This window comes from Pangasianodon hypophthalmus, chromosome 15, assembly GCF_027358585.1.
Source record: "Pangasianodon hypophthalmus isolate fPanHyp1 chromosome 15, fPanHyp1.pri, whole genome shotgun sequence".
NCBI lineage: Eukaryota > Metazoa > Chordata > Actinopteri > Siluriformes > Pangasiidae > Pangasianodon > Pangasianodon hypophthalmus.
Window position 1 is genome coordinate 5,528,468 of NC_069724.1, and position 26,552 is coordinate 5,555,019.

Below are 26,552 nucleotides of genomic sequence, written 5' to 3' on the forward strand. Positions count from 1 at the left end.
AGCAGACAGCGCATTCTTTCCAGGTTTTGTGCTAATCAAATTTAAAATGTTCAATGTGTAGTGGCTGAATAAATATAAGCCTACTCTAAATCGTTATTTATGCCTGTTGCCGTGGTTACATCTTATCATGAATAGTAATCAGGCACTTTGATTTTGAGCATCGATTATATTTTAGACTGACTCTGTATTGGAGACATTGTGATACAATAAATTATTTACACATGCCAGCCAAAAAGAAACAGCTGTTTTCCATAGCCATTGTATAAATACATTTTAACATGTTTCTATTAGGAGGGCAAAGGAGGTGTGAAGTGTAGAGTATAAACAGCTGTGTGAGATCATGGAGCAGGTCAGAGCACAGCTGGCCAGTGCAGCATCAGTCATTTCTCATAAAATGAGATGCTAATGGTCTCCTTCAGATTCTTGTACAGAACAATATTTGTTTATTCTTTAACTATAACACTTCAGTGAAGTGATGTGAGGTTATACTGTGGACATCGACTCTGCTGGAGGGAAGACAAAGACACTGAAACAAACTTTAGAGTGAGTAGACAACAGTAACATGTAGTGAATGCATGACCTGACAGGCACGACAGTTTTATTAGAAAAATGTGAAAAACCATAAAACTGACCTTGATTCAAATGAATACAGTATAACCCATACGAGGGATAAAATCATTAAAAGCATAAAAAAAAAAGCTGCTTTAAAAAAAACACAAAGTTATACAGTGCAACATTAATTCAAAACACTGACTAAAATATTCTTTGGGGAAAAAAAAAACACACCATAAAATACACCCATAAAAAAGAATAATAAAAAAAAATTCACACAAGTCTCCCTTTTGGATAATGTTAATGGGCTGCCATTTAATTGTTACACCACCCTATATTATCTGATTACTCTTGGCCAACATCATCAAGATTACATGATACACCTGGGTGAAGTATAATCATCAGTTTGAAGAAATTATGGTCCTTAGGTGCCAGGAAGTGTCAGCTGGCCCCAATGATGAATAAATATTACAGTATAATTTTGCAAATATTTTTGAAGTTGAATTACTGTGCTAACAATGCCAGAAATGTTAGAATATCATCAAAATTTGTTCTGAATCAAAGCACAACACAGTAGAATAGATGCTCAAATAGCAGTAACATGACCAGTGAGTGATCACTGAAAACTATAGCAGTTTTTTCAAGACAAATGAGAATGCACCTCCAAGCGACAGTCCCAAAGCCAGGAAAAAGGTCATCAAAGCCCCAGCTGTCTCTGCATCCTTCGACCTCACCAACCTAGTGAGCAAAAAATGAATGAGGATTATACTAATAGTATTCTGATTAAAACACAATTAACAAAAAATGCACTATATGGCCAAAAGTTTGTGGACACTTGACCATCACACCAATATGTGCTTTTTTTAAAATCCCATTCCAGATTTAGTCCCTCCTTTTCTGTTATAATAAACTCCACTCTTCTGGGAAGGCTTTCCACTAGGATTTGGGAGTGTGGCTGTGGGAATTTCTGGCCATTCAGCCACAAGAGCATTAGTGAAGTCAGGTACTGATGTTGGGTGAAGAGGCCTGGGGTGCAGTCAGCGATCCAATTCATCCCAAAGGTATTCAGTGGGGTTGATGTCAGGGCTCTGTGCAGGACACGTGAATTCTTCCACTGCATCTTTGGCAAACCATGTGTTCATGGAGCTCGCTTTGTGCACAGGGGCATTGTCATGCTGGAACAGGTTTGGGCCTCTCAGTTCCAAAGAAGGGAAATCTTAATGCTACGGTATACAAAGACATCCTTTACAATTGTGTGCTTCCAACTTTGTGGCAACAGTTTGGGGAAGAACCACTTATGGGTGTGATGGTCAGGTGTCCACAAACAGTTGGCCATATAGTGTAAATTATATTTCATTTTAGACAATAGTTTTATTGAACTAACCTATTAAATTATGGATTTTAACTGATTATGCTTTAAGAGAGTACTGTGATGTGTAGTATTACTTACTGTGGAGCATAGGACATGGAGAGACAGGCAAAATATCCATTTGTCATGGCAAACAATGACATGATGACTATGTAGGCAAACTCATGTTTGAAATGACTTGATAGATAGGTGCGAGATGGAATGTTGCACAGCATGAGCGCAGGAATGAAGATCATACGAGCTGCCACAAGGATCGGGAAGAGACAGCTGTCCTTTCTGGGCTACAACCACAGATAGCAATTATTACTTTCTGACAGGAGCAAATTCATGGTTAGATGTGCACAAACTAACATTATACCACTGTGATGTTAATCTGACTGGATTAAAAGCAGCCCTGACAGAGTGTAATTCAAATCACAGGTTTATTCTATTCAATTCAATCTTATTGTCATTATACCAATACAAGGGCTGTGCAGTGTAACAAAACACTATCAGGCTACTTCTCTGATGCAAGATAGTATAGAAAGACAGTAGAGAATGAATACAAGATATGTGCATTTATTATCATTAATATGTTATCCACTTATTATTTTTCTATAACAATACACCCTGTCTTGTTTTATTCCTTACTTACTCTAATAGCAGTAACTCTTGGTGAGTGGACTTTTGACATTTCACCACTCATCATCATCAGTTCTACTGAATGTTGGGGAATTCCTAATATTAACAAGCTAGGAGATTGTGACATTTGATTCAAAGGTGTTTGCTCCAATTTGAGAGAGGGGGCCTCCTTTACTCCTCTTTTAAAGCAGTTGCCTTCACTGTATGCATTATTGTCATTCAAGACAAGTCTCCTTCAAGTGTGCCGACCTGTGGACTACCTTGTTTCCTCCACACACAAATTTACATATTCCCCTCTATACTGCACTGCAAATATGCGAAAAGTCAGGAAGTAATGGGAATATGTTGAGCAAATATGATACAGATGTATGATACAATGGCTGAGGAAATGCATTAAGAGTAAGGATGAACATGTAGAGCATGTGTTGAAAATAAAAAAATACAAAATACAGTTTTACTCTCGTTGGTTCCTGCCTTTTTGGACACCTTGTACAATGTTTGCTTTTCTTGTGCTTAGATGTCTGGTCCTTCAAATATATTGTCCTTCAAGTTGCTGGGTTTGAAATACACAACACTGCGATGTTTACTGAAGAGTACTGAAACAGTTGGTCAAGTTGGTCAATTTTTCCAGCCATCAGAGACATCTGCACTTCACTTCTCTACAGAACTACAGAAGGCTACAGAACATCTGGCCACATCTCCCAGATTCATGAAGAGTTACTTCCCACAGGCCATTAGACTCCTAAGCAGCTCTGCCTTATCGCAATGCCACAACAAATCACTTCACTCTGCTACCCTACTCAACTCACTGCACTCAATCAGTTTACATGAGAGACATAATATTTAACCAGACACATTTTCTTGATGCTGCTCAGGACTATTAACAGAGATTATACTAGTAGCAATACTACTGTTCAGTACAGTTTGATATTGCAGTGATAAATATAGACACATTTCTACATTAAAATAAAAACATTCTATTGCTGCATTTTGATGAAATCTCAGGGGAGGCCGGGCTTCTCATGTCTTAAAGCAATCTCCTGTGCTGTATCATTTGTTAATGTATTGTCTGTTGTATAGTCTATTGTCTGTATTTACTGACTTTACAATGTCTATCACTGTGTTACTTATCCTGTTGTCCGACTTGTTCATGTTCTAAGAGAGTTATATTTCGTTTCTGTTCCATCTGTCTGCGATTAGAGCAATTACAATAAAGCCACTTGACTTTTCTGAAACCCGCACCACATAGTGAACAGCAGTGTTCTCCTTGTTTTCTTCTTTTCTACCTCTTATTGTTCCTGTTGAATCTTGTTGCAGTATTGACACAAGACCAATTTGGGTAACGACAGGCTTTTAAGGTTTTTTTCCCACATATTTGCACTAATAGCTTGTTGAAACATTTTTTATAAAGACTTTTATAAAGTCTGTCCTGTGCTCATCTCAGGGCTTCTGCTCAAAATATGTTCATAGTGAACATCTTTTCAGAACTAATCTAATGCTGTTGGACTTTAATTTTCTAAACCTCTACACACTAATGATTCATAATCCACCTATCAGGTGACAGACAGAAGAGAAGGTTCCCTTTGGAGTCTGCTTCCTCTAGGTTTCTTCCATGTATCATCTCAGGGAGTTTTTTTCCCCATGATACTGTTTCCTCTGGCTTGCTTGTTTGGGATCTAAATCAACATATGAATTTTGAATTTTGAATTTTAATTTTGAATGTCTATTGTTAAAAGTGCTACAGAAATAAAATTCAACAGAAATGAGTAGCAGGAATTCCCTACCAGTCAGTAGAACTGAAGAAACCTCTGATATGAGTGGTGAACATTGAAATATAATTTTACATGAAATGTATGCATAGCCTTAAAGGGTCAAATGTTTTTGTCTTACCCACTGAACAATGGATGTGACACTTCGGCCAATCCAGTCCATCACATTGAAGACCATGAAACAACAGAGGGGTGTAAAAATATCGGCTGTGAGAGAGAGAGAGAGAGAGAGAGAGAGAAATGAAAAGAGAAATTGAATTCATGCTTTACTCTGGTTTCTTCTTTAGTACTTGGAAACGAGTGCGTTGTAATAGAGGCCTACCCAGTGTTCCTGTAAACAGGCCATTTGGCTTCACCAACACAGTGATTGCTGGAAAAACTGACAATGTGACTGCGAAAACACACGTCACACACAAGGCCATCACCCAAATCTAAAAAAAAGAAAGAAAAAAATTTTGATGACTAAGAACATTACCCACATAGAATATTATAAACTATGTGTGGTAGTCTGGAAAACCCCTTTACAACAGGGGCGTGGGAATAAAAGGCATTTATCCACTCGAGAGTTAAAAGCCGATCAATAAATGAATCATTTGTACTACAGAAACTAATCATTTGCATGATTAATGCATTTTGGGTGTGTAAGTGGACTTTGGTGTGTGTGTTTTGACATGGAAGGGTGCTGAGCAGGATGTGGACTCTGGTATACATGTATTGATGTGGAGGGATGCTGAGTGAAGGTCTGCAAGTTTGTGTAACTGTCTCTCAAACCAGTATATAAACTGTTCACCTGTCTTAATGGGTAGAGATGAGTGGAGGTATAGTATGTGTGTACGCTCATATCTCCAGCTGTAAAATTGCAGTAAAGCTCAAATTATTGGCATAGATTTGGTGTTCTGGATATTAATTTATTAAATTTCTTCCACAGGAGTGTCAAACTCAAATTCTGCCCGGGCCACATCAGCATTTTTGTGAGGGCTGTAATGGAAGTCTGTATACTGTATACACAGCAGTTTATGGTAACTACCCTTTGGATATTTAAAAACGCTGTAAAAAAGAAGCTTACTACTCAACGGTTTTAGTTAAGCACTATGAGACGTGTTCACATGCACTGTGCAGTTGTGGTTGCTACACTACGGATCTGCTGTGAATTTTGGGTAGTGTGAAAGTGTTGAGCAGTAGTGTTGGCTGGATGTGGCCTGCAGGTACTACCAGCTGATCTGAACTCATGGATCTAAGGGACCTGCTGGGGTTTATATACTCTTACAGCAGCATGTGTATCATTATATAAAAGTTTTTTTTTTTTAATGTACCTTTTTAAACACTGCCACCACTGGTGACTTCTCTTCTTGTTTCTCTGCTCTCTCCACAGTCTTGAAGGCTTCAGCATCAGGGTTAGTTAACATGCTTTTACCAGTGCAGTCTGGAGTGTAGTCAGAATCAGTGGGATTCACTTTGACCAAGGTCACATTCTCTACAGCAACAGACAAAAATCATTTACAACATGAAAGTTCCTCAAGTCTCAAAAGTTACTAAAAGTAACTTTTATTATAAATGCACAAGACAGATATATTATTTGGCAATGTCTGAGACCAACCCTTTTGTTTTAGATCCAAATCTGGCATAGTCTCTTTATTTCTAGTTCCGTCTTTTAAATATACTCCAGCAAATTTCTGAAAAAAAAAAAAATTATAATAAATAAAATACATGTATAACACAGTAACTAAGTTTAGAATTAATCAGTTGCTGTTCTGTGTGACTAAGGTGTGTGTCTGTGCTGTATAGTGTGGAACTTATTAAGATAAACATGATTAGATTACATCTTATAACATGGGTTCTCAAATGTTTTGGATGCAGATGAGCCATTTAAATGTAAAATCACAGCCCTCTGAGTATAATCCAAACAACTCAAATATTAGTTTGAACTGACTGTAATGAGTTAATACAAGCTATTCACTTCACCTGCCAGTGGTCTTAATGTTATGGCTGATCGGTGTGTTGTGTCTCTCTCTCTCTCTATACATATATATATATATATATATATATATATATATATATATATATATATATATATATATATATATATATATATATATATATGTGTGTGTGTGTGTGTGTGTGTGTGTGTGTGTGTGTGTGTGTGTGTGTGTGTGTGCATGCACAGTATACTGTGTATCTCACAGACTCCCTGGCTATGCTTCATAGACCACTGGGTTCCCCCGACTCCACTTTGATAACCACTGTCTTATAACACCCTAAATGTTTTCATGAACTAAGAAAGCAGTAATGATGGAACGTACCAGGTGAGGCAGCACTGAGTAACAGCACAGCGTGAGGAGTGTGGCAGCACAGGGAGTGATGAAGTAGCCTAAAGCCGCACTCTCATTGTCTGTTTTAGCTGAAGATACAAGGCAAACTCAGTCAAAGACAACTTCCAATAAGGAACCACAATAACATATTAATTGTTTCATATTGTGCAAATGGAGCTCAGTGATACTCACAGATCATAGACATCAACATGGCGACTGCAGAGAAGATACCAGCCATGGCCTGGCCACTCATAAACCACGAGCTATATTTTGGGGGAAACTTCCCAACCAGACCAAAGAGACTGCCCTGAAGAACTGCCCCAAACACTATAAACAGAGAAGTTTACAATTATCACAACACTGACAACTTTCATGTAATGCTAGCTGTATCTATTTATTTGTATTAAGCCATAATGTGGCAAGACATACTGTTGATGAACCAGATGGTTGCCATTGTGATGGAGAAGAAAAGATCCTGTTCCATTTTAACTTTCACTAAAGTGGCTGTGAGGATGAAGAGCAGTAAAATGAACACCATACTGCCAGCTATCCTCATCCTTTCTGGAATACTGCAACGCAAAATAAAGAGACATCACATCCCACACCCTCCAAAGCAGTCAGAGACATAGTTTGACCTTTTTTTATCTGTAGTGTCCCTAATACTGCACATGAACATGGGAATATGTACTTACTGCTGGTAGAGAAATGAGTTCAGGAATGTGAACAACAGCAAAGGTAGCTGGGAAAGCAGCACACACATGTTGTCGAACATATACGGATCTCTGGTCTGGTCAGATTCCGAAACATTGCTTGACGTTGTTGTATTTAGGCGTTCATTGAAATACTGTGAAAAACAACAAATGAGTGCTATAGATTTTTGCCAAAAAAAATAAAACTATGCAGACATAAAAAGCATAATGTACTCTCTCAAAAAGCCTCTCAGGTTCTTACATCGAAGGCAGTGATGAAGAAATTCCATGGAAGAAGTGTTCCCATGCCCAGTATGAAAAAGATGATGGCCACGAGGCCTCTGTCAAAGAAAAAGCAACTTAGTTTGGTATTAGGGTAGTTAGTTTTACTTAGTCATAAATCTCTCAAATTCTAAAACCAAAATGTGGGTTATGAGTATAAGCATATGACCCACCTGTTATCTGATGCACAGAGCATGTTTATCCACCAGTTCTGCCTAAAGACAGAGAGAGAAAAGAAACCTTCAATAATAAATAGAATGATATGAAAGAGGAAATTAGTTCAAAATTATGGACTTAGATGTTTATTACCAAATTCTCACTGCCCATATAAAATCTTATAGTAGGCTAAGTAAGGAGTAAAACACGTCGGATAATGTGCTGTCATAGGAAACCCTGAAGTTGATTATTTTCAGTTAATTTTTTTTTATTTCTTACAGAATGTCATACTTTTATCCATTTTCAGTTATATTTTATAATGTGCAGCATCTGCAAAACAAGTTGTTTCCTGTAATGACTTCATTTCAGTATAATATAGCCACTTCCATGTGGGACAGGGTCTTTGACGCTACTCACAACAAGTAGAGAAGATCTTGACATTTTATTGGAATAAAGAATTCACAAAGCTAAAAACAAGGGAGTTAGGCCATTCAGAAGTACTCTCCAATGTAGGTCAAAAAAAACGTCTCCTTTCCTACACCCCATTACCACCACAATTCCTGTTTAAAATGGTTGCCCACAGGAAGTAGCAAAGGCAAGTGCAATATCTATCAGCCACCCGGGAGGGAACACAGAACACACAACCATATATTGAAACAGACATTTAATAAAAAAATTGATACATTATCTAATAATTTCATAGCTGTAACTTTATAGCTCTTACAGTTCCTGTTATGACTTACAGCAGCTATAAGTTCCCTCTCTAGACTTTTCTCTCTTTTGAAGTTAATAAGACAGCTTGATATGTCTCCAGATGTCTCCAGAACAAATCCCTCCATCGTGAAGACATTACAAAACTTACTATTACAATGCACTGATGTGGTATAACAGGAATATAAAAAAGGGCTTCAAGACTATATAAAACTACAATCCCAATCCCACCTTCTCCCCAACGTCATTCTCACCAACTCCCACCCTTTTCCGTGGTTATTTCTGTTCATACTCCCTTGCGGTACATTCAAATGAACTTCATTGTAGCTTCATTGTAGTCCATAAAATAAGATGAGGAAATGAATAAATGAGTAATCTGGTTTATATCTGTTGTAGTTCAGACGTTGACACATTTGTTACAGCTTAGATAGTTCAGCTCCTTGCCATATGACTTACCAACCACTGAAACATTTTCTTCAAATGTCTAAGTTACCTATCTTTTTCACTGTAGTATACAGACCAACTGCTTCTTCTAATACAAAGACCTTTCCACTACTAATCCAGCATAAACAGATCGCTCATACCTTCCCATTTCTCTAAGACAATTCTATAAGAACCACGTTGCCGCGAAGATCTTGAACACACTACTTCCTCAATTCCTGGCACTACTTGCTATTCATTCATGGACACCGCTTGTTAATTTTGATAGACCAGCTGTGTTCTAAAGGACTGCTTAAACATTTAACACTATTCAGAGCAATTCTGTTTTATTCGTTAACTAAAATGTGATAAAATGTGATTCTGTGATGATTTGTAGATGAATCAACTGTAACATTTCTCTGGTATACTACACTTTAAGATAAACCCTAACCTAACACAAAAAAAGCAATTCATTGTCAAAAACAAGCAGAAAAAATGTAAATACACCTCAAAATAAACTAGATAAAACCAGTACAGGACTTCACATGCCCACACCCAAAAACCTCATTTAACCACTTAAAACTATTCAAGCAAGTTAAACTACAGTTTATCTATTCAAATCAAAATATGGATAAGAATGTTTATGATAAGAATAGTGTGTGTAGGTCATGCTATCTAAAATAGTATCTTACCTTGGGTAAGAGATTCGGACGTCAACTTAGTCAATTCAAGTTGCCTCTGAGTTAAACACGTGTGCTAAAGCATGGCAAGGTTGTTTCACTTTACCTACAACGTGCATAATGATGACGTAAGCCATTGTATGCCATTGTATGCCATTGGGGCCAATATATGTGCAACCTGTTGCATGTTTTTTAGGAGGTAGGAGGAAACCCACATTGAACTGACCGTGCATTCTAGGGGGTGTAACCATACATTAGATTCAATTTGATTTATTTTGAAAAAAAAAAAAAAGTTAAAATTATGACTGAAAAGTCTCCATTTTTTTCCATTTCTGAACCATAAACTATGCAGATCAATGTGCATTTCTGTCTGTATAAAACAAACTAAATAAAAACATTGCTATGAACAGAGGTTTAATATTGTAAACAAAATGTTCTACAGGTTCACCATGTCTTAAAAATAAATAAATAAATTTAGAAATTCTCCCCTAAATTTGATTGAATAAGCAAAGTCTCTGATCTGGGAAAAATGATCCACTGAAACATAATGAGCTCCATGGCAGCGTCTGAGGCATAATTTTAACTGGAAATAGAGCTCCAAAGTTGGCTAAAATGCCCAAGTTCAAAAACCTCTTTCTTGGGCACCATAGATCGCAGTGGTGCAGGGCTGGTGTTGTTTGAAAGGTCCTGAAGAGCTCTTTTTAACTGCTATAACATGGCCGTGTAACCATATTACATAAAATGCAAATTGGGACCTCTCGTGTTCAAACATTACAATTGCATTAGATGCATAATTAACAGTATGCCGATTTGCACAATTTGAATCGCACATTTTCACGAAACTTTTTGCATCGCAATGCATTGTGTCATGATGCGTCGTTACACCCTTAGTGCATTCTGAATATTGCATTTTGTCCTGCCATTTCTGAATTTTGATTCAATGTTGTATCACAGTTGAAATAACAAAGTAACCCAGTCAAGTTATCGAGAGACACAAATAAATAAAACTAAATCAATAAAACATAAACATAGGGCTACATCAAGAAATTATGAAGTAGCAGTATTATGAACAAATCAGTTACACAAAAATACCTTGGAGTCACTACGCATCTTTATAGCCTGTACAGTATAACAACAAGCTTACAGTAACAGATACTGTAAAATGCTATGTATTGACCTCAGTGGCCTTCCATAACTACATCCTGCTGCTATTGATTCCGTGGTTCCTCTTCCTGATCAACCTAAATATAATCTTTGTGATATATTTTGTATATACACAACATATATGCATGGAACATGGACCTGTATGGCTATATATACGTAATATATATATGTATATAATATATGTATATATAATATATATACATAACCATAATTTCATTTCATGCAGTTGCCTATGGGAGCATAGGGAAATATGTTAATATGTTAATATGTTGATATCTGGTTAATAGGCACACAGACAGATTATCTGGATATGAACGTACACTTAGTCCTTCTTCTGAGTATTTATTTAATCCTTAAAGTGCTGTGCGTGAAAGCGCGCGCGCTCTTTCACGCACATTTTGCCGCCAATTCAGTTATGCCGCAAAGTGAAACCCATTATTCTGAATGTTTATTACACTACTCTCGAACACCGATGCAATACATACAGCACTTCAGTAAGCATAATAAACTGTCCACGTGCTTATTTTGTTTCAACTCCTATTATTATTATTGTTATTATGCATAAGCATAATAATCTCACCTTAGGCTACAAAACCTGGAACAAGCAATTTTATTTTATCCATAAAAAGCTATAAAGATAAACAGGGCAATTATAGAGGTTTCATTTGACCTTATCTGCACTGCCATCTTAGCCTAGGTTCACATATATGATCAGAATAATACTTACTTGTGAAAGGTGCACAGTGCGTAGTAGTGAGACCTGTCACAGCTTCAGCGCGCGCTCTGTTTCAAAATATTGGCGCGCGCGCATCATGTACAGCCTGACCACGTGCTTTTTCCACGTTTCCTCTTCACCTTAAAAGGTTCAGTAATTTTACAGCCTGCCGCCTGTAGATGGCGCCATAAGCGCTCTAATATCAGTCGTACAAGACTAAAGGCTCTGAATAAAAATGGGAAAAGATCTCATTCTCAAAGCATCCTCCAGATTTGATCACAACAGTCATAGACACAGTGTAACACACTATCAAAACACAAATGAGGGCGCATGGTGGCTTAGTGGCTGGCACGTTTGCCTCACACCTCCAGGTTGGAGGTTCGAATCCCGCCTCTGCCCTGTGTGCGTGTGCGTGTGTGTGTGTGTGTGTGTGTGTGTGTGGGGGGGGGGCTTGCATGTTCTCCCTGTGCTTCACGGGTTTCCTCTGGGCACTCTGGTTTCCTCCCCCAGTCCAAAGACATGTATTATAGGCAGACTAGCATTTCTGTGGTGTGAGATTGTGTCCTGTGATGGGTTTGCACCCCGTCCAGGGTGTCCCCTGCCTTGTTCCCTGGGATAGGCTCCAGGCTCCCCTGCAACCCTGTTTAGGATAAGTGGTATGGAAAATGAATGGATAATAATAAATAATAATGGCTATGTCTCAGACTATCATTGGCAAAGTTCTCCTTCTGATTACTTTCTGATGCCTCACCTCATCATTCTCAAAATATCTCACAAAGATATAAACTGCATATGAATCAAAGTCTACCCCCTATCGAAAACCTCAACAAGAACTAATTTTACTTTAGGATTTTTTAATAATAGCACTGAAAACTTGGCATGTGAGACTATCACATTCTGCAGGTAAATTGCACTTTCTGCTCATTTCCTAAGCAATTATCTCCTCAGTCTCAAAATGTCTCACAAATCCGACAGTTGCATATGAAACAAAGTCTAACACTTTATTAAAATCTGCTAGACTCTCATGTTTTTGTTTTGGCCACCAAATGTAAACAAGCAAAAGTAAATTAGCACTGAAAATATATTTAAGATACGTTTCATTTAGTACATGTAGTTTTACAGATGGAGTTATGAAACATAGAATGTACTGAATACATTCACCAACCACTTTATTAGGAACACCTGTACACCTGATCATTCATGCAATTATCCAATCCAAGCAACGCATAAAATCATGCAGCTACAGGCCAAGAGATTCAATTAATATTGACGTCAAACATCAGAATGGGGAAAATGTGATGTCAGTAACTTTGACCATGACATTTGTGTATTTCACATTCTGCTGATCTCTTGGGATGTTCTGAAAACTATAGCCTTTCCTGAACCAAAATATGTTTCTATTTTGCATACGGTTCTAGCATTTTAAAGTCTGGTTCGCACTAAATGTGAAAAGGGAGAAAAATCACACTTCCACTGAAAGACTCCCTGCCTACCTCTACATTAATAACCTAATCTGCTTACAGAAAAACAACAACAAACTGTAAAGAGTGATAAGTTTAGAATGGGAAATAACTTCTCATTTTGATTATCATCATCACACATAAGTGAGAATGGAGTTGCAGAGGATGAGTGACCTGAACATGTTTTGATAATTAAAGTGAAATTTGTTGGCTAAGCACATTTTTCAGGGCACATACTTAGAATTTAATTAAGTATACTTGCTAGTATAGAGAGTCTGATGGAAGAAAAAAATGTAACTTTTAACTGGCATAGTAAGAAAACATATGCTACTGTGGTTATCAACTCACCTGATGGCCATTTTGAAGCCACTTTAAACAAAAATAAGCCTTTAAAAACCTTGTGAGCAATAAGGGTACTTAAAAATGTTGCAACGGATGAAAGCATACGTAGATATTTAATCAACAATTTTCCTAAATCTTTAGAATATGTAGTGCAACCTGTGATGAGTTTTTTATATATATATTTATATTAGTTTTAATCCACACCCATATGTGATTCTTCCCCAAATTGTTGTCACAAAGTTGGAAGCACACAATAGTCTAGAATGTCTTTGTATGCTGTAGCTTTAAGATTTCCCTTCACTGTTACTAAGAGGCCCAAACCTGTTACAGCATCACAATGCCCCGTGTACAAAGTGAGCTCCATGAAGACATGGTTTGCCAAGATTGTACTGGAAGAACTCAAGTGGCCTGCACAGAGCCCTGAACTCAACCCCACTGAGTACTTCTGGGATGAACTGGAATGCTGACTGTATGGAGGTCTCCTCGCCCAACATCAGTGCCTGATCTCACTAATGCTCTTCTGGCTGAATGCCACACTTCAAAATCTAGTGGAAAGCATAGATCTTCAGAGATCATAGATTCTTCTAAATGATCTCAGTCTTCCGTAAATTCCCTGAGTAATGAATAAATACGATTTGATAAGAATTATTATCATGTATGTTCTATGCTCTATGTTGCTCATCTAGGATTTGCTTTTGGAGTATTCATATGCACTCTGAGAGTTACATTTTGTCTGAGTCACTTTTGTGCTGTTGTTGAGTAATCCTGTTAATAATGGGAAATACTATTAACCCCAAAGATTTCTGGACTTTGTACTTCAGTCTGCACAACAAACTTACGAGAACTCTTTATCAACAACTGGCACAGGATTGTGTGGATTATGGGAATTAGGATGAGGTTTGTGTGTGTGTACGCGTGATTGTGTGTGTGTGGACTTTTTTCGGTGTTTATTTTTCGCAAGAGTTCACTTAACTTTTCAGAGTGTCTTTGCTTTTAGTAACATTTTCAATTCACCATTTGGTAGATAAATCAGTGTGTAAAAATGTGCTCATGTTTTCAAGAGGTAACCATGTACTTGTTTCTTTCAGTGTAAGATTACCACCATGATCATTAGATTTTTATTTTTAGTAATTATTTTTCATGCAATTTATTGTTTTTTTTCCCCCTGGTTGACATTACTAACTATCTTATCAATCTCTCAATAGTGTTGATGTTGATGATTAACAAGTACTATTTTGTAAAAAAGGAAAGAATTTCATTTTGAAATGCAGAGGTGGAAGTTCCTTTACATTGCAAAACCAACTCACTCAGCATTCTGCATATTTTGTTGTGGTAACCTTGCATGCTGTGTCAGCATGTTTCAACAAAAGTTTCCTGAAATTCACAAGACCCACGCCCATGCACTGAAGGAACAACTCTAGTTAAAGTGACCAATCAGAAGAATAAGTAAATGGTAAATCGTCATTTTTTATTTTACATGTAACCCTTAAACAATAACTTAATCCTAAAAATAATTCAATATTTTTTTTCATATGAACTGCTGGTACTATCATCTCTTTAACTACTGATTCTACCATCATCTAAGTTGACACCATTCAAAATTGCATGCAGGCACATTAAACTAGGGTCACTCAGCCAACCATGCATAAGGTGAAAGGTCACTGAGTAAGACTTTTTCTTTTAAGAAGAAATTAAATTCACATAATCAGTTTTCTTAGACAACTGCTACTAGAGACACTTAAAGGAGCTTAACTTAAAAGACACAGGACATGTACAGAATGGATTTGGCTAAATTCAGATTAGTGATCATTCATTCATTCAGCTTCTTTAACTGTGAATCTGGAGCCAATCCCATGCAAGGCTGGAATACACTCTAGATTCCATAACGCCAAGCACATATACATTTGCACACCCATTTACACCTAAAGGCAATTTAGCATAGGCAATCCACCTACCTGCATGTTTTTGGGAGGTGGGAGGAAAATGGAGAACCTGGAGGAAACCCACATGGACACAGGGAAAGCATGCAAAGCTCACACACGCACAGATAGTAACCCAAGCTCTGTAATTATATAATTACATTATAATGTCCTAGGAAAGCATATAGTTTCATATAGCATATAGCATATATAACAGCCTCAAATGTGGTCTTCAGATGCATAAGTCAAGATGTAGTCTAGCTAAAACAACCCAAATGCCATCCTGGGAGAGGAGGTACTGTTCTATTTACATATGCTCACATTTATGGTCTGTTTACATATACACCCACAATAAAATCTTTACTGTAATCTGTAAAGAGCCCCTAAGAAGTAGGACTCCACTGGGAATAACCATCACACCACAGGTTCTGAGGAGCAGAAGTATAGGTTGATGACAGTACCCGTACTGCTCTTCATTTTATTATAGATATGACCTTGGATATGACCTGCTTGCTTTCTGAGCCCGTCATGTGTTATGAGGAGGACTATGGTAATTAAAGATAAGGCCAATTATACACACTTGCTATCACTTGTGTATACTGGAGAAAAACTTTGATGGCTAATGGAGATGAATGGTGTCTGATGAAGGCATTTATATGGGAAATTATATTATAATGAGTTGAAATCTCAATTCTATTAAAAGTGAAGGTATTCAGCAAAATATTATGAGCAAAATTACTTTTAAATGTACTCAAATATTAATATATATTTAACTGATGAAATTAAGTTGATATCAGGTTTTCATGTGAAAAGTAGCATACGTATCTAAAACAGTTAGAAGATGTTTTTCGTTTTAAAGCAACTATGCCATTCTGCCAGAAAACATCATTCAAGCTAAGTTTGCTGGTCATATGAGTGACTAATACTCTATAATTTGCTAAAGAAATAATCTGAAGTAAAATATCCTGTAAATAAAAAAAAAAAAATTACCATTAGCTAAAATTTGACTTGCTGCCTAGCCAAATTGTTTTATAGATACTGGAACCAATGCTTGTCTAACCTGGTATTAGCAAATATTGCTAATTTAGATTACAAGTTAAATGGAGTTAGCCAGGTCTTTTTGGGAGGCAAACGAAACGGCTCTTTTTGTGTTTTCTAATGGAAATGTGATTAAATAAGAGTACAAGTATTCAATTTCAATAATACTCAGGTAAATACACCAAAGCAATACTTAAGTATAGTAACTTTAAGTATAGTAAAGTTCAAATACTCAAGTATTTTCCACCCCTGATATTCAGTGATAATCCTCGGACTCCCAATGCTCAACTCGTCATCTTTGAGAAGACATTCTGTGCTACCAGGGAAGGTCTGGTAGTTCCCTGTCTTGTAATGTAAAAAATATTTTAAATTATTTTATATTTTAAGTTATTTTTGCTCTGACACATATGACCTTTGTACTTTCATATCTTTTGTGATTCCTACAATAAATACAAAATTTGAGAAAGATTTTTATTCAATTGAAGTTTTATTTGCTTTGTTGTGCCTCAGTCATACTACTTTCCAATCAGATATACACATATTTTTTTCACTGATTTATTTATACGTTTTTATTTTCATGTTTCATTTTGCTCCCTGACATGACTTGAAAAAAAAATACTGATAATCACTTTATACATCGTTGGTCAACGGTCCTCTTTATTTGACTTGGGGTTAAACAGTGACCGTATGGTATGAGTTCTGCCCTCCATGTGACCCATTCAGCCCCCGCTTTATAAGTATGCCTCTACCTGCTAGTTCCTTATTTTTCTTTTATTTTTCAAGTGAGGTTGAAAAGGCAACATGCAGTCTGTGCTTTTTTGGAGTTCATACTTTTTGGTGGTTTTAAGCCAATTTTCCTTTCTATACGGTAAGATTATTGACTTTGTCTTTACAATCGGAATGTTTTCATGCTTATTTTATGTTTACACTTATTCCCTTCTATAAGGGCAAATATACTATATTTATTATATATTACATACTGAGTAGGAAATAACTTGAGGAAATGTTATTATCCAGCACTCAAAAATTTACTTGGAACAACAAAATTAAAATATCTACACTAAAGGAGCTAAGCATTAAAAATTAAAATGAGTATAGATATTCAATCTACAATATATGTAATCTTTAACAATTACTATGAAATTACAATCACAAATTAATTATAGATATTTTTCTCTAAGTTTACTGCAGTTTAAAATATTGCTCATTTGTAAACTAGTTGACTAATAAAAGGAGGTAAAAAAAGAGAGTTGATTTCTTTTAATTGTAGTGAAGTAAATGTTTAAACTATCTAAATGTATAATAAAGAATAGTACAAAAACATAAAATGGTTTATAAATACTGTTCTGCCCTGCTTACCTTTTAATGTTTACTTTGTTGTTGAGTTATGTCAGATAAAACTTCTTTTGAATCCTGAATTTTACATATAGAAAAACTAATCAAAACACCTTCGTTTTTTGAGTATCTTCCCTTCATGTATTACTCAAGTGTCTGTTCCTTTGTAGGTGCTCCGGCTGAATCTCAGTGCCCTAACAGCAATCTAGATATCACTGGGGGCAGATACATCCTCTCCAATTTGTATAATGATGGTAGTATACTAAGATACGTCTGCCCAGAAGGTTTTTATCCACATCCTGTAAAAAAGCGTGAATGTGACAGAGGCCAGTGGGTTCCCAAAGTCAACACAAAACCTCCAGTGTGCAAGAGTAAGTAACAAACCATTCTGCAACAGCCCACCTTCACTAAATTGTCCTTTACACACAGCTGCAATTATTTCAGTATCTCCCTGACTCTTTCAGAGGTCACATGTCCTAATCCAAATGTTCTGGAGAATGGAGTTGTGCACCCTTTTAATAAGTTGTACTACGTGAATGACACAACCACCTATAGGTGTCATTCTGATTACACATTTCGAGGATCTGCCACCCGTGTGTGTCAGGCCAATGGGAAGTGGAGTGGTGGCACACCAATTTGTAGTCGTAACAGTAAGTAATGAGCTTCACCACTGTTAAGTAATTCATTAACTCTCATACAGTTCTGATGAAATTATTATGAGAATGCCAGCCAGATCTTATAATAATATATACCCTACCCACAGCTGATCACTGCCCAGACCCTGGCACTCCACCTGGGGCCAGCAGACAAGGTCACATTTTCAACATTGATGACAAAGTTACCTACACCTGTGATAAGAATCTAAAACTAATAGGTTCCAAAGTGCGTGTGTGTCAGGATGGAGGCTATTGGTCAGGGAAAGAGCCGGAGTGCTATGGTGAGCATCCTCATAGTACCACAGACACCAGAGTGCACTCCAAATTTCTATAGCGTAGAAATACTGTAATACAGGATCATATTTCATTTGCCTGATCTCAGCTTGGTGGTATTTGGATATAGTCCTCTTTTCTTCATTTTAGCTGATTTCACGTACGACACTCCTGGAGAAGTAGCGGAGGCTTTTAGCAGTTCTCTAAAGACTACTATAACCTTGCATGAGGAATCAGGTACAGTAGGACTGCACAAGTCACAATTTCCTTTCCATTTTAGAAAGTGACTGTAAATGACCTGGTTTTATACTGAGTAATAAATAGCAGTTCATTTTTAAAATTTCAGGTCAAGCTGGAAAGAAAATACGTTTGGACCAGGGAGGAAATCTTGACATCTACATTGCCCTGGATGCATCTGACAGCATAGATGAAAAAGACTTTAATAAGGCAAAGGATGTCATTAAGAAGCTCATAACAAAGGTATATTAGAATAAAACTTGAAATTTTAGGTTTTAACAATTGAGATCTTGTTAAGAGTAAAATTTTAAAATATTTTTAAATCAATGGGTAAATCTTGTACTCAGTACAATCAACTCTGTACTTGTGATTTTGTTTTAAAGCACCTTGTAATCTAGTAATATTCACATTTTATAGTGTATGGCTGTCAATCATTTCCTATCACACCATTCCAGGTCTGAATGGTTATGCCTGAGTGTTCCATCTTGATTGCTCTTTTATCTCATCATCTTTTTTTTTTTTTTAACAGATAAGCTATTATGAGGTCTCTCCAAATTATGAAATCATCATTTTTGCCACAGATGTGACAAAAATTGTTAGTATTACTGATTACAAGAGGGGTAATGAAACGAAGTTAATGGACATTCTCACATTGTTAGAGCGTTATAAATATGATGGTGAGTTTTGACCTGGAGAAGCACTGCTAAAAATCAGTGTAATCTCTGTCTCACATACATGGTCGTTAAATGGATGGAGTTTATTCAAAGCCTAAATCTAAACTAAATGTGGATAGTTCTAATTAGTTTAAGTTCATTATTTAATAAATAAACTAATGCATCCTCTATAAATAGTTGATAATTTTTGGATAGTCAACTGTAGATTGTCATAAACCAGCCTATCAACAAATCCTAAACTATATGTCAAAAATGTATAGTTGCTTATTGTTTAGTAGATGATCTATAAACTTTAACTTGTCCCTTTGCTTTTTACTGTATTTGGAGGATCCCGTTTATAGCTTTTAATGTGTAGTACCAATCCATCCCTGGTCCTATCACAATTTTAAATTCAGTTCATGTGGACTCATTGAAACATTGTTCTTAACAGACAGATAAACATTATGTGACAATATTATTGTTAAGAAGGCTGTTTTATGACATTCTATAGACAAATAAACAGATGAAGTGTTACCAATTTTTTTTGCAAGCACATAAGTAATTTGTTAATCAGCTAAGTGATGTTTTTTTTAAATTTTTTTAAATAACTTTTCGAAAACTGTGTATTTAATATGTTGTTTGTTTAAAATTGGCAGATAAAGGAGAGAAAACAGGAACCAACATTCGCAAAGCTTATGAAGCTATACTAAGGAGCATCAGTTTCGAGAAGGCACAAAATAAGACAGCCTTTGACAAGACACAGCACGTCATAATCATGTTCACTGATGGTATTAATCCCACCTTCGTAATTAAATTCCATGATGATGATTCAATGTTACATTCCACATGAATTTTTATTATTATTCTAATTATTCTTATTCTTAATATTTACAGTGCTTCATATTTCACTATGTCTACAGGTATTGCCAATATGGGAGGAAACCCCAAACCTGTTGTTGAGGAAATCAAGCAAACAGTATACAGTGGAGATATGAAACGGGATGAATATCTTGGTGAGCAAAACATAAATGTTTCTCAGGATCCATTTATACTATAACAGTGAAGATATGTACATGACATGTATATGTACATTGTTCTATATACAATTCTGAATTATTATTTAATTAATAATTATTATTTAATAATTATTATTTAACAATTATTTAATTCTGTTGCAAGGTAAAATTTTTGTATTGGCTCCTTGCTCTTCATACATGAGCAGTAACCTGGGCCAAGAGGCAGCTAAATGTTTTTTTAATGTTAAATGCTTAAATGTCAGTAGGCAACCTTTATAAAAATAGAAGTAATTAAAATTCTATATGCATATTCTAATACAGACCTGGTTATGTTACAGATATTTATGCATTTGGAGTGGGTCAGGATGTTGAGAAAGAGAAAATTGACGAGTGGGTGACAAAAAGAGATAACAACGAGAAGTTTTTTTTCATACTTCCAGACATGGACACAGTTGGAGAGACATTAGATGAAATGATTGGTATTGAATTTTTTTTACCTATTGTGTCTAAAATCAGCAAAATTTACATGATGTTTTTTTCCCCTCAGCTCTTTCTATCTGCGAATGTGATCGTGTGTTTGTGTGTGTGTGTGTGATTGTGTGTGCATTTTACTATATGCTTTTCATCCTTAGATGAGAGCACTAGTATGTCTCTGTGTGGACTCTACAAAGACTACTATGACTCTGAGTCTAAATCAAGTATGCGTCTCACGTACCCCTGGCTGATAAAGATATCTATAACTGTAAGATTTGTTTTTATATTTCCCCCCATTTTCTCCCCAATTTGCCAGTTCCCACTCATTAGCCAGCTCTCCCATATCACATGACTGCTATCAAAATTTTTCAAAACTGGAATTGATATGATATGTTCTGATTTGCTGCAGCAAATTAATGATGATTCTCTTATAATAAACATAAATGTCTTATAGCATAAATGGTTTGGAGTTCAGTTGATGTCAGTCTTTTATATCTTGGCATCTCTACATTTATAATGATATTGTAGCTGAAAATTGTAAGTATGATTCTTTTTTTTCTGTTCTTAACAGCATGACAATGGCCAGTCAAACTGTATAGGATCATTAGTCACTCCCAGGTTTATTCTAACTGCTGCCCATTGCTTCAGGTTTGATGATAGTCCTGAAAAAATTCTACTTTCAGCACCCAATTCTAAAGGTATTATATGCAATCGCAGCACACACATGTGTATAGTGGTCTGGGAAAACATGTCACACGTCACTGATTTCCCACTGAATTCTGGGAAATCAGGTTTTGGCTAAAATCTCCTAAAACACTTGACACCTTAACTTCAAGAAACCATAAGTATAACATTTCTGTGATGCTTCTGCATCACAGATCAAATGGAAACTTGAAATACAGTTTTCTCCATTTTCACAATTGGGGTGACTAGACTTTAATACTAGAACTTTCCTTGTGGTTGAGATAAGATGCAAAAGAGTAACTTATTTCAGGTCAGGAATGCCTGTAGTTGTCAGAACTGTATATAGTGGAAAGTGTCAAAATTATACCATATCAAGGGTTTTCTCTGGCTGTTACACATATAGGTCTTTTCAAGAAACTGGATGAATATAGAAGAACTGTGTAATGTTCAGTAATTGTTTCTTTTGTTCTGATTAGATACCAAATTACCAGAGGTGGAGACTTTCTTACTTCATCCTGACTACAATACCCGGCAGAAGGAGGCAGCGGGAATATCGGAGTATTATGAATATGATGTGGCTCTCATTCAGTTAAAGAGCGGTGTGAAAATCAGTCCTGACCTCAGGTGAGGAATTTATGCTAATCCAGTTTCTTATTGGATAAAAGCAATTTTGCCCACTTTAATCATTGAAGATGAGAAATAAACACGCACAACACCTTAACAACTTATTTAATTGACTTACAGAAATTTAAGAGCTGACTCTTATGACAGAGACTTATGCGAGTATAATGCTGTATTACAAATAAAGTAAAAAATATATATATACACAGCACTTTCCCAAATGTTACTCTTAAGAATGAGAGACTACAGTTCTCATAACTCCGTATTCTCTGTGTATCCTAGAGCTATTTGTATTCCCTGCACTGAGGAGACGAATGGGGCTCTGCAACTGTCTGCCAGTGATGCGACTTGTGAAAAACATAGTGAGTTAAAAATCTTTTAATCTTTCAGTGCAACACTACTCTTGCTGATGTATATACTGTATATCATACACATAGAGACAGGGAGAAAAGTCTAAAAAATAAACCAAGTGAACATAGTGATGTATTATGAAGAAAATGCATAGACGTGTAAACAGGCATTGCATTCAACTACACCACTTTAGGCAACTGCAGGTTAATTTTAGCTTTCCATTTGTTCTCTTACAGGGGAAGTGCTATTGAACAGTGATCTTGTGAAGGCAAATTTCATAACACATAATATTGAAAAGACCAAAAAGCCAAAAAAAAATGTCCAAATCCGGCAGGGGCAACAGGTAAATATGTAGTGTTGTATGTCTGAAATTCACGAAGATGTTATGTAATGTTTTAACTCTAAGAGATTTAAAAAATGAAAGATATTTGGTAACAGAGTTGGGCCTATAGATTTTATATTCAGGTGATTACGAGATTCACTGACCAACATTTTCACTTAGCTATTGTTGTCATTTCTGGATTTTTGTTCTTTTTATTCATTTTAATTTATATATGGCTGGTTATCTTTAATTCTCTTGGTTTAAGATAACTTTTTAAATGTTTGTTTTAATGATTGAACAATCCTCATATTATATGAGTAATATAGCAGGAGTTGCTCAAGATTATGAAATGTACCATATTTTGCACAGTACTTTGTACAGCTGAGGTAAAACGTTTACTTACACTTAGGCTAAAGATATTCAATCTCAGTTTTTTACAACTGCATACATTGCATTTTACTATACATTTCTTTTGGCAAGTCAATTAGGGCATCTACTTTGTTTATATCTGAGGTAAGTTTTAAACCTATATTTAATCACTTTATCAGAATTCCAGTGGGTCAGCAGTTGACATACACCACGATGACTGTCTCTTTAAACAGTCTGGAAGATTGCACAAAATTATGTTAGGACTTTTAGAAGCTTCTGATTGGCCAATTGTCATATTTAGGAGTTAATTGGGTGTGCACCCTGGGAGTGCAGTTCCTTTACATCCAGTGACTTTTTGCTGTTGATACCATGAAAAAATGCAATTTCCAAGCAATTGAATTTACCACAACCATCTGTACAAACAATTGTATGCAAATATAAAAATCATGGGACTACAGGCACACAGGATTATTCACGAAAGTGGCACAAATTAACTCCCCAGAAAGAATGACCTTTGGTCCAAAAGGTTCAGCTGAAGCCTAGACAACAACAAAGGAACTGCTGAAGGAGTTGGAGGCATCAGGTATAAGGATGTACATCCACCATTGGCTTGAAAGGCTGTTGGGCAAAGAAGAAGCCCCTGCATAAAACAAAAGTCAGACTGAAGTTTGCAGGTCATCACCAGATGAAACAAAAATTGAACAAAACCATGATCCTAAGCATTCCTCTAAAGTTGTAACAAAATGGCTTAATGAGAGCAAAGTGAAAGTATTGGAGTGGTCGCCTGACCTGAATCCTATAGAAAATTTGTGGACTGAACTGAAAAAGGGTGTCTGAGTGAGGAGGCCCACAAACCTGAATGAGTTACACCTGTTCTGTCAGAAGGAATGAGAAAAATTTCCAGCAAAGTATTGCGAGAATCTCGGGAAAGACTACGTCAAGATTTTGATCAAATTTCAAACAATTAAAAGTCAGCAAACACTTACAAAGTGCATGTCAATATTTGGCCCACTGATAATCTGATATAGTAAATAAAAGCTGAAACAAACCTTCCCCTTAGATATTATTTTGAAAATTCCTATTACGAAAATAAATTAAATACCCTAATTGACTTAACATAGTAACACGAAATATGCAGTGTTTGAATGTCTTCAACCTCAGTGTACCTTGGCCTCAACTGTATACAAAGCTAATTCATGTTTAAAATTTGGCACCAATCAGTCTTTTACGTATCACTGCACAAAGTTGCTAATGTCATGTTGTGGTTCCTCATTTCTTTAGAGAGATGAATGTGTTCAACAGGCTGAAAAGATATTAAAAATCGGAAAAGAAACTGCAAAGGACATGATTACAGAGAACTTTTTATGCACTGGTGGAGCTTCACAAAATTACATAGATGATGTTACTTGCAAAGGTAATATGCCATGAGTTTTTACTAGCACACAACTCAGGGACAACTTGCAAGACATAGATGAAATATACTGTAGACTTAATACTGTAGGAATATATTAGTATGCATAATGGCAGATGCTTCTTCATGTTCCCCTTAAATTTAGTTACACTGAATCTTTCTTATATGAGTGTAATGAACCTTTACTATTCTGAAAAGAATTCACATCAGTTTATCAAATTATGTCCTTACTTAAATGACATTTTTCAACAGGCGACTCCGGCGGTCCTACTTTTGTGGAAAAAAATCGTTTGATCCAGGTCAGAGTTAAATCTCTCCTCTTCAAATTCATGTTTGATCTAGCTTATTGTTTAAGTGTCCACATGCAAATGGCTCAGAATAGCATTATAACAATTTGGAAAATTAAATGATTGAGCCCAATCTATATACTACAGTATATGAAGTACAGTGCACAGATAAAAGTTTTATAACGATGTTGATTCATTATAAACAGCTTGGAGTCATCAGCTGGGGTCTGAAGGATATATGTGTTACTGGTGGGGATTCTACTGAAACCAGAGACTTCCACACAAACCTCTTCAGTCCAAAAGTGCAAGACTTCCTTAAAAAATACCTGGGCAATGGGGACATTGATACACCTTTAAACTTTTTATAAAGGTTCAATGGATGACTATTTACATTTTCTGTAAACATTTAATTATTTACTGTTTGCTTCTCTACTTAATAGCTACTTAATGCCATTAGAGATTTTCTTATCAATGTATTCAACATTAAGGACAGTATGACAATAAAATTTTGTAGGTTTATTATTGTCACGTCTCAATCAATTATTATAATTACTTATTTACAAAAGAACACTGCAGATCAGTTGGTGATTAAAATTAACCCTGCCCTGGTGTTCATCTAAACCAAGGGTATTCAACTAAATTTTGTGAAAATCCTTACAAAGGTCCAGATCAGCAACATGACTGAATGGTGACAAGATTTACCCTTTAATGCTGAATCATTAATGAGTAGTTTATGGCTATTAATTAGACAGTTTGAAGTGGTTATGATTCGATTCATAGTGTGGCCTCCTGTTACCATTTTGGACTAGCGCCATGGACTCGGAAGAGATGAGACACAACTGTTTCAGCTTAACCTGAGGAGAATAGACACATGATACTCTCTATTTTACTTTAAGCAGTTTATTTTTGTCATTGACTTATCATCAATTTAAATTAAATAAAATAACTAAAAATTTTTAAAAGTCTATGAAATACTATGAAAACTCTCCCCTTCCTGACCATATACGTACATTATCAAATAATGTGGGCTGTACAAAAACAAACTCTGTTAATGCAACACGTATTTCATTCATGTGGAACTGATGTACACATCAAGTAAATTCAGTGACTGTTTTTTTTTTCAGTGTAGAAAAGAACAACCAAAGATAGTACAAAAGCTACATTAAAAAAAGCTATTTGAATTTCTGAATAATGAAGTAATTGAATTACGAATGTGTCAGGTTACTCGTTAATTTATTGAGCATGAACTTGTTAATTAAAGAACATTCTATCGAATAAGATAACAAATTACTTTTTAAATTACTGCTGCAATTGTTTTGGGAAACCACCTCCGCTCGGTTTGTTTACTGATATATTTTGCTCGGTCTGAAATGGGACAGCAGTCTGCCAGCTGATGACCCCTGTATTAAATGGGGTTTTCCCTGATTAGGCACATGGGACAGTTCATAAAGGGCTTGATTACCAGAAAAGTTAGAGCAGGCGTTAGAGCAGGAAAACAAGGTGTATTGCTTAATGCAGGGGTTCTCAAAGGTTTTGCAGTCATGGGCCACTTTAACTGTAAAATAAAGTGTTGGCATTATTTATAATATTTAGGCAGATTTATTTTTGATTTATCAAGGTTTGAATTAAACTCATTCAATTAAAGGTAGACATTTTAATAACTATAA

The 26,552-nt window shown here is 36.0% G+C and overlaps 2 protein-coding genes across 5 annotated transcripts; one reads left to right on the forward strand and one right to left on the reverse strand.

Moving 5' to 3' along the window:
* Nucleotides 1-563: 563 nt before the first annotated feature.
* Nucleotides 564-17,647, reverse strand: slc29a2 (solute carrier family 29 member 2). 4 transcript variants are annotated; one of them, XM_026938766.3, is made up of 14 exons: nt 11,450-13,932; nt 9,571-9,664; nt 7,765-7,806; nt 7,572-7,650; nt 7,313-7,464; nt 7,050-7,189; nt 6,813-6,947; nt 6,612-6,709; nt 5,909-5,984; nt 5,625-5,785; nt 4,634-4,742; nt 4,433-4,518; nt 2,003-2,202; nt 564-1,290 (listed from the first exon to the last, which is right to left on the reverse strand). In XM_026938766.3, exons 3-14 carry the CDS (start codon nt 7,785-7,787, stop codon nt 1,179-1,181), a joined length of 1,371 nt encoding a protein of 456 aa, XP_026794567.1. In that variant the 5' UTR covers nt 7,788-7,806; nt 9,571-9,664; nt 11,450-13,932; the 3' UTR covers nt 564-1,178. The 4 variants fall into 4 exon arrangements, with proteins under 4 accessions (XP_026794567.1, XP_053096380.1, XP_053096379.1 ...); XM_053240405.1 differs by lacking the exons at nt 9,571-9,664; nt 11,450-13,932 and adding an exon at nt 17,556-17,647; XM_053240404.1 differs by lacking the exons at nt 9,571-9,664; nt 11,450-13,932 and adding an exon at nt 15,195-15,411.
* On the forward strand, nt 16,907-25,404 carry LOC113541657 (complement factor B). Its single transcript, XM_026938765.3, has 18 exons — nt 16,907-17,064; nt 17,702-17,902; nt 17,996-18,181; nt 18,295-18,468; nt 18,611-18,697; nt 18,807-18,940; nt 19,227-19,374; nt 20,007-20,138; nt 20,271-20,363; nt 20,705-20,845; nt 20,999-21,108; nt 21,412-21,538; nt 22,001-22,148; nt 22,428-22,507; nt 22,733-22,839; nt 24,469-24,601; nt 24,851-24,897; nt 25,092-25,404. Exons 1-18 carry the CDS (start codon nt 16,998-17,000, stop codon nt 25,251-25,253), a joined length of 2,277 nt encoding a protein of 758 aa, XP_026794566.3. The 5' UTR covers nt 16,907-16,997; the 3' UTR covers nt 25,254-25,404.
* Nucleotides 25,405-26,552: the final 1,148 nt, after the last annotated feature.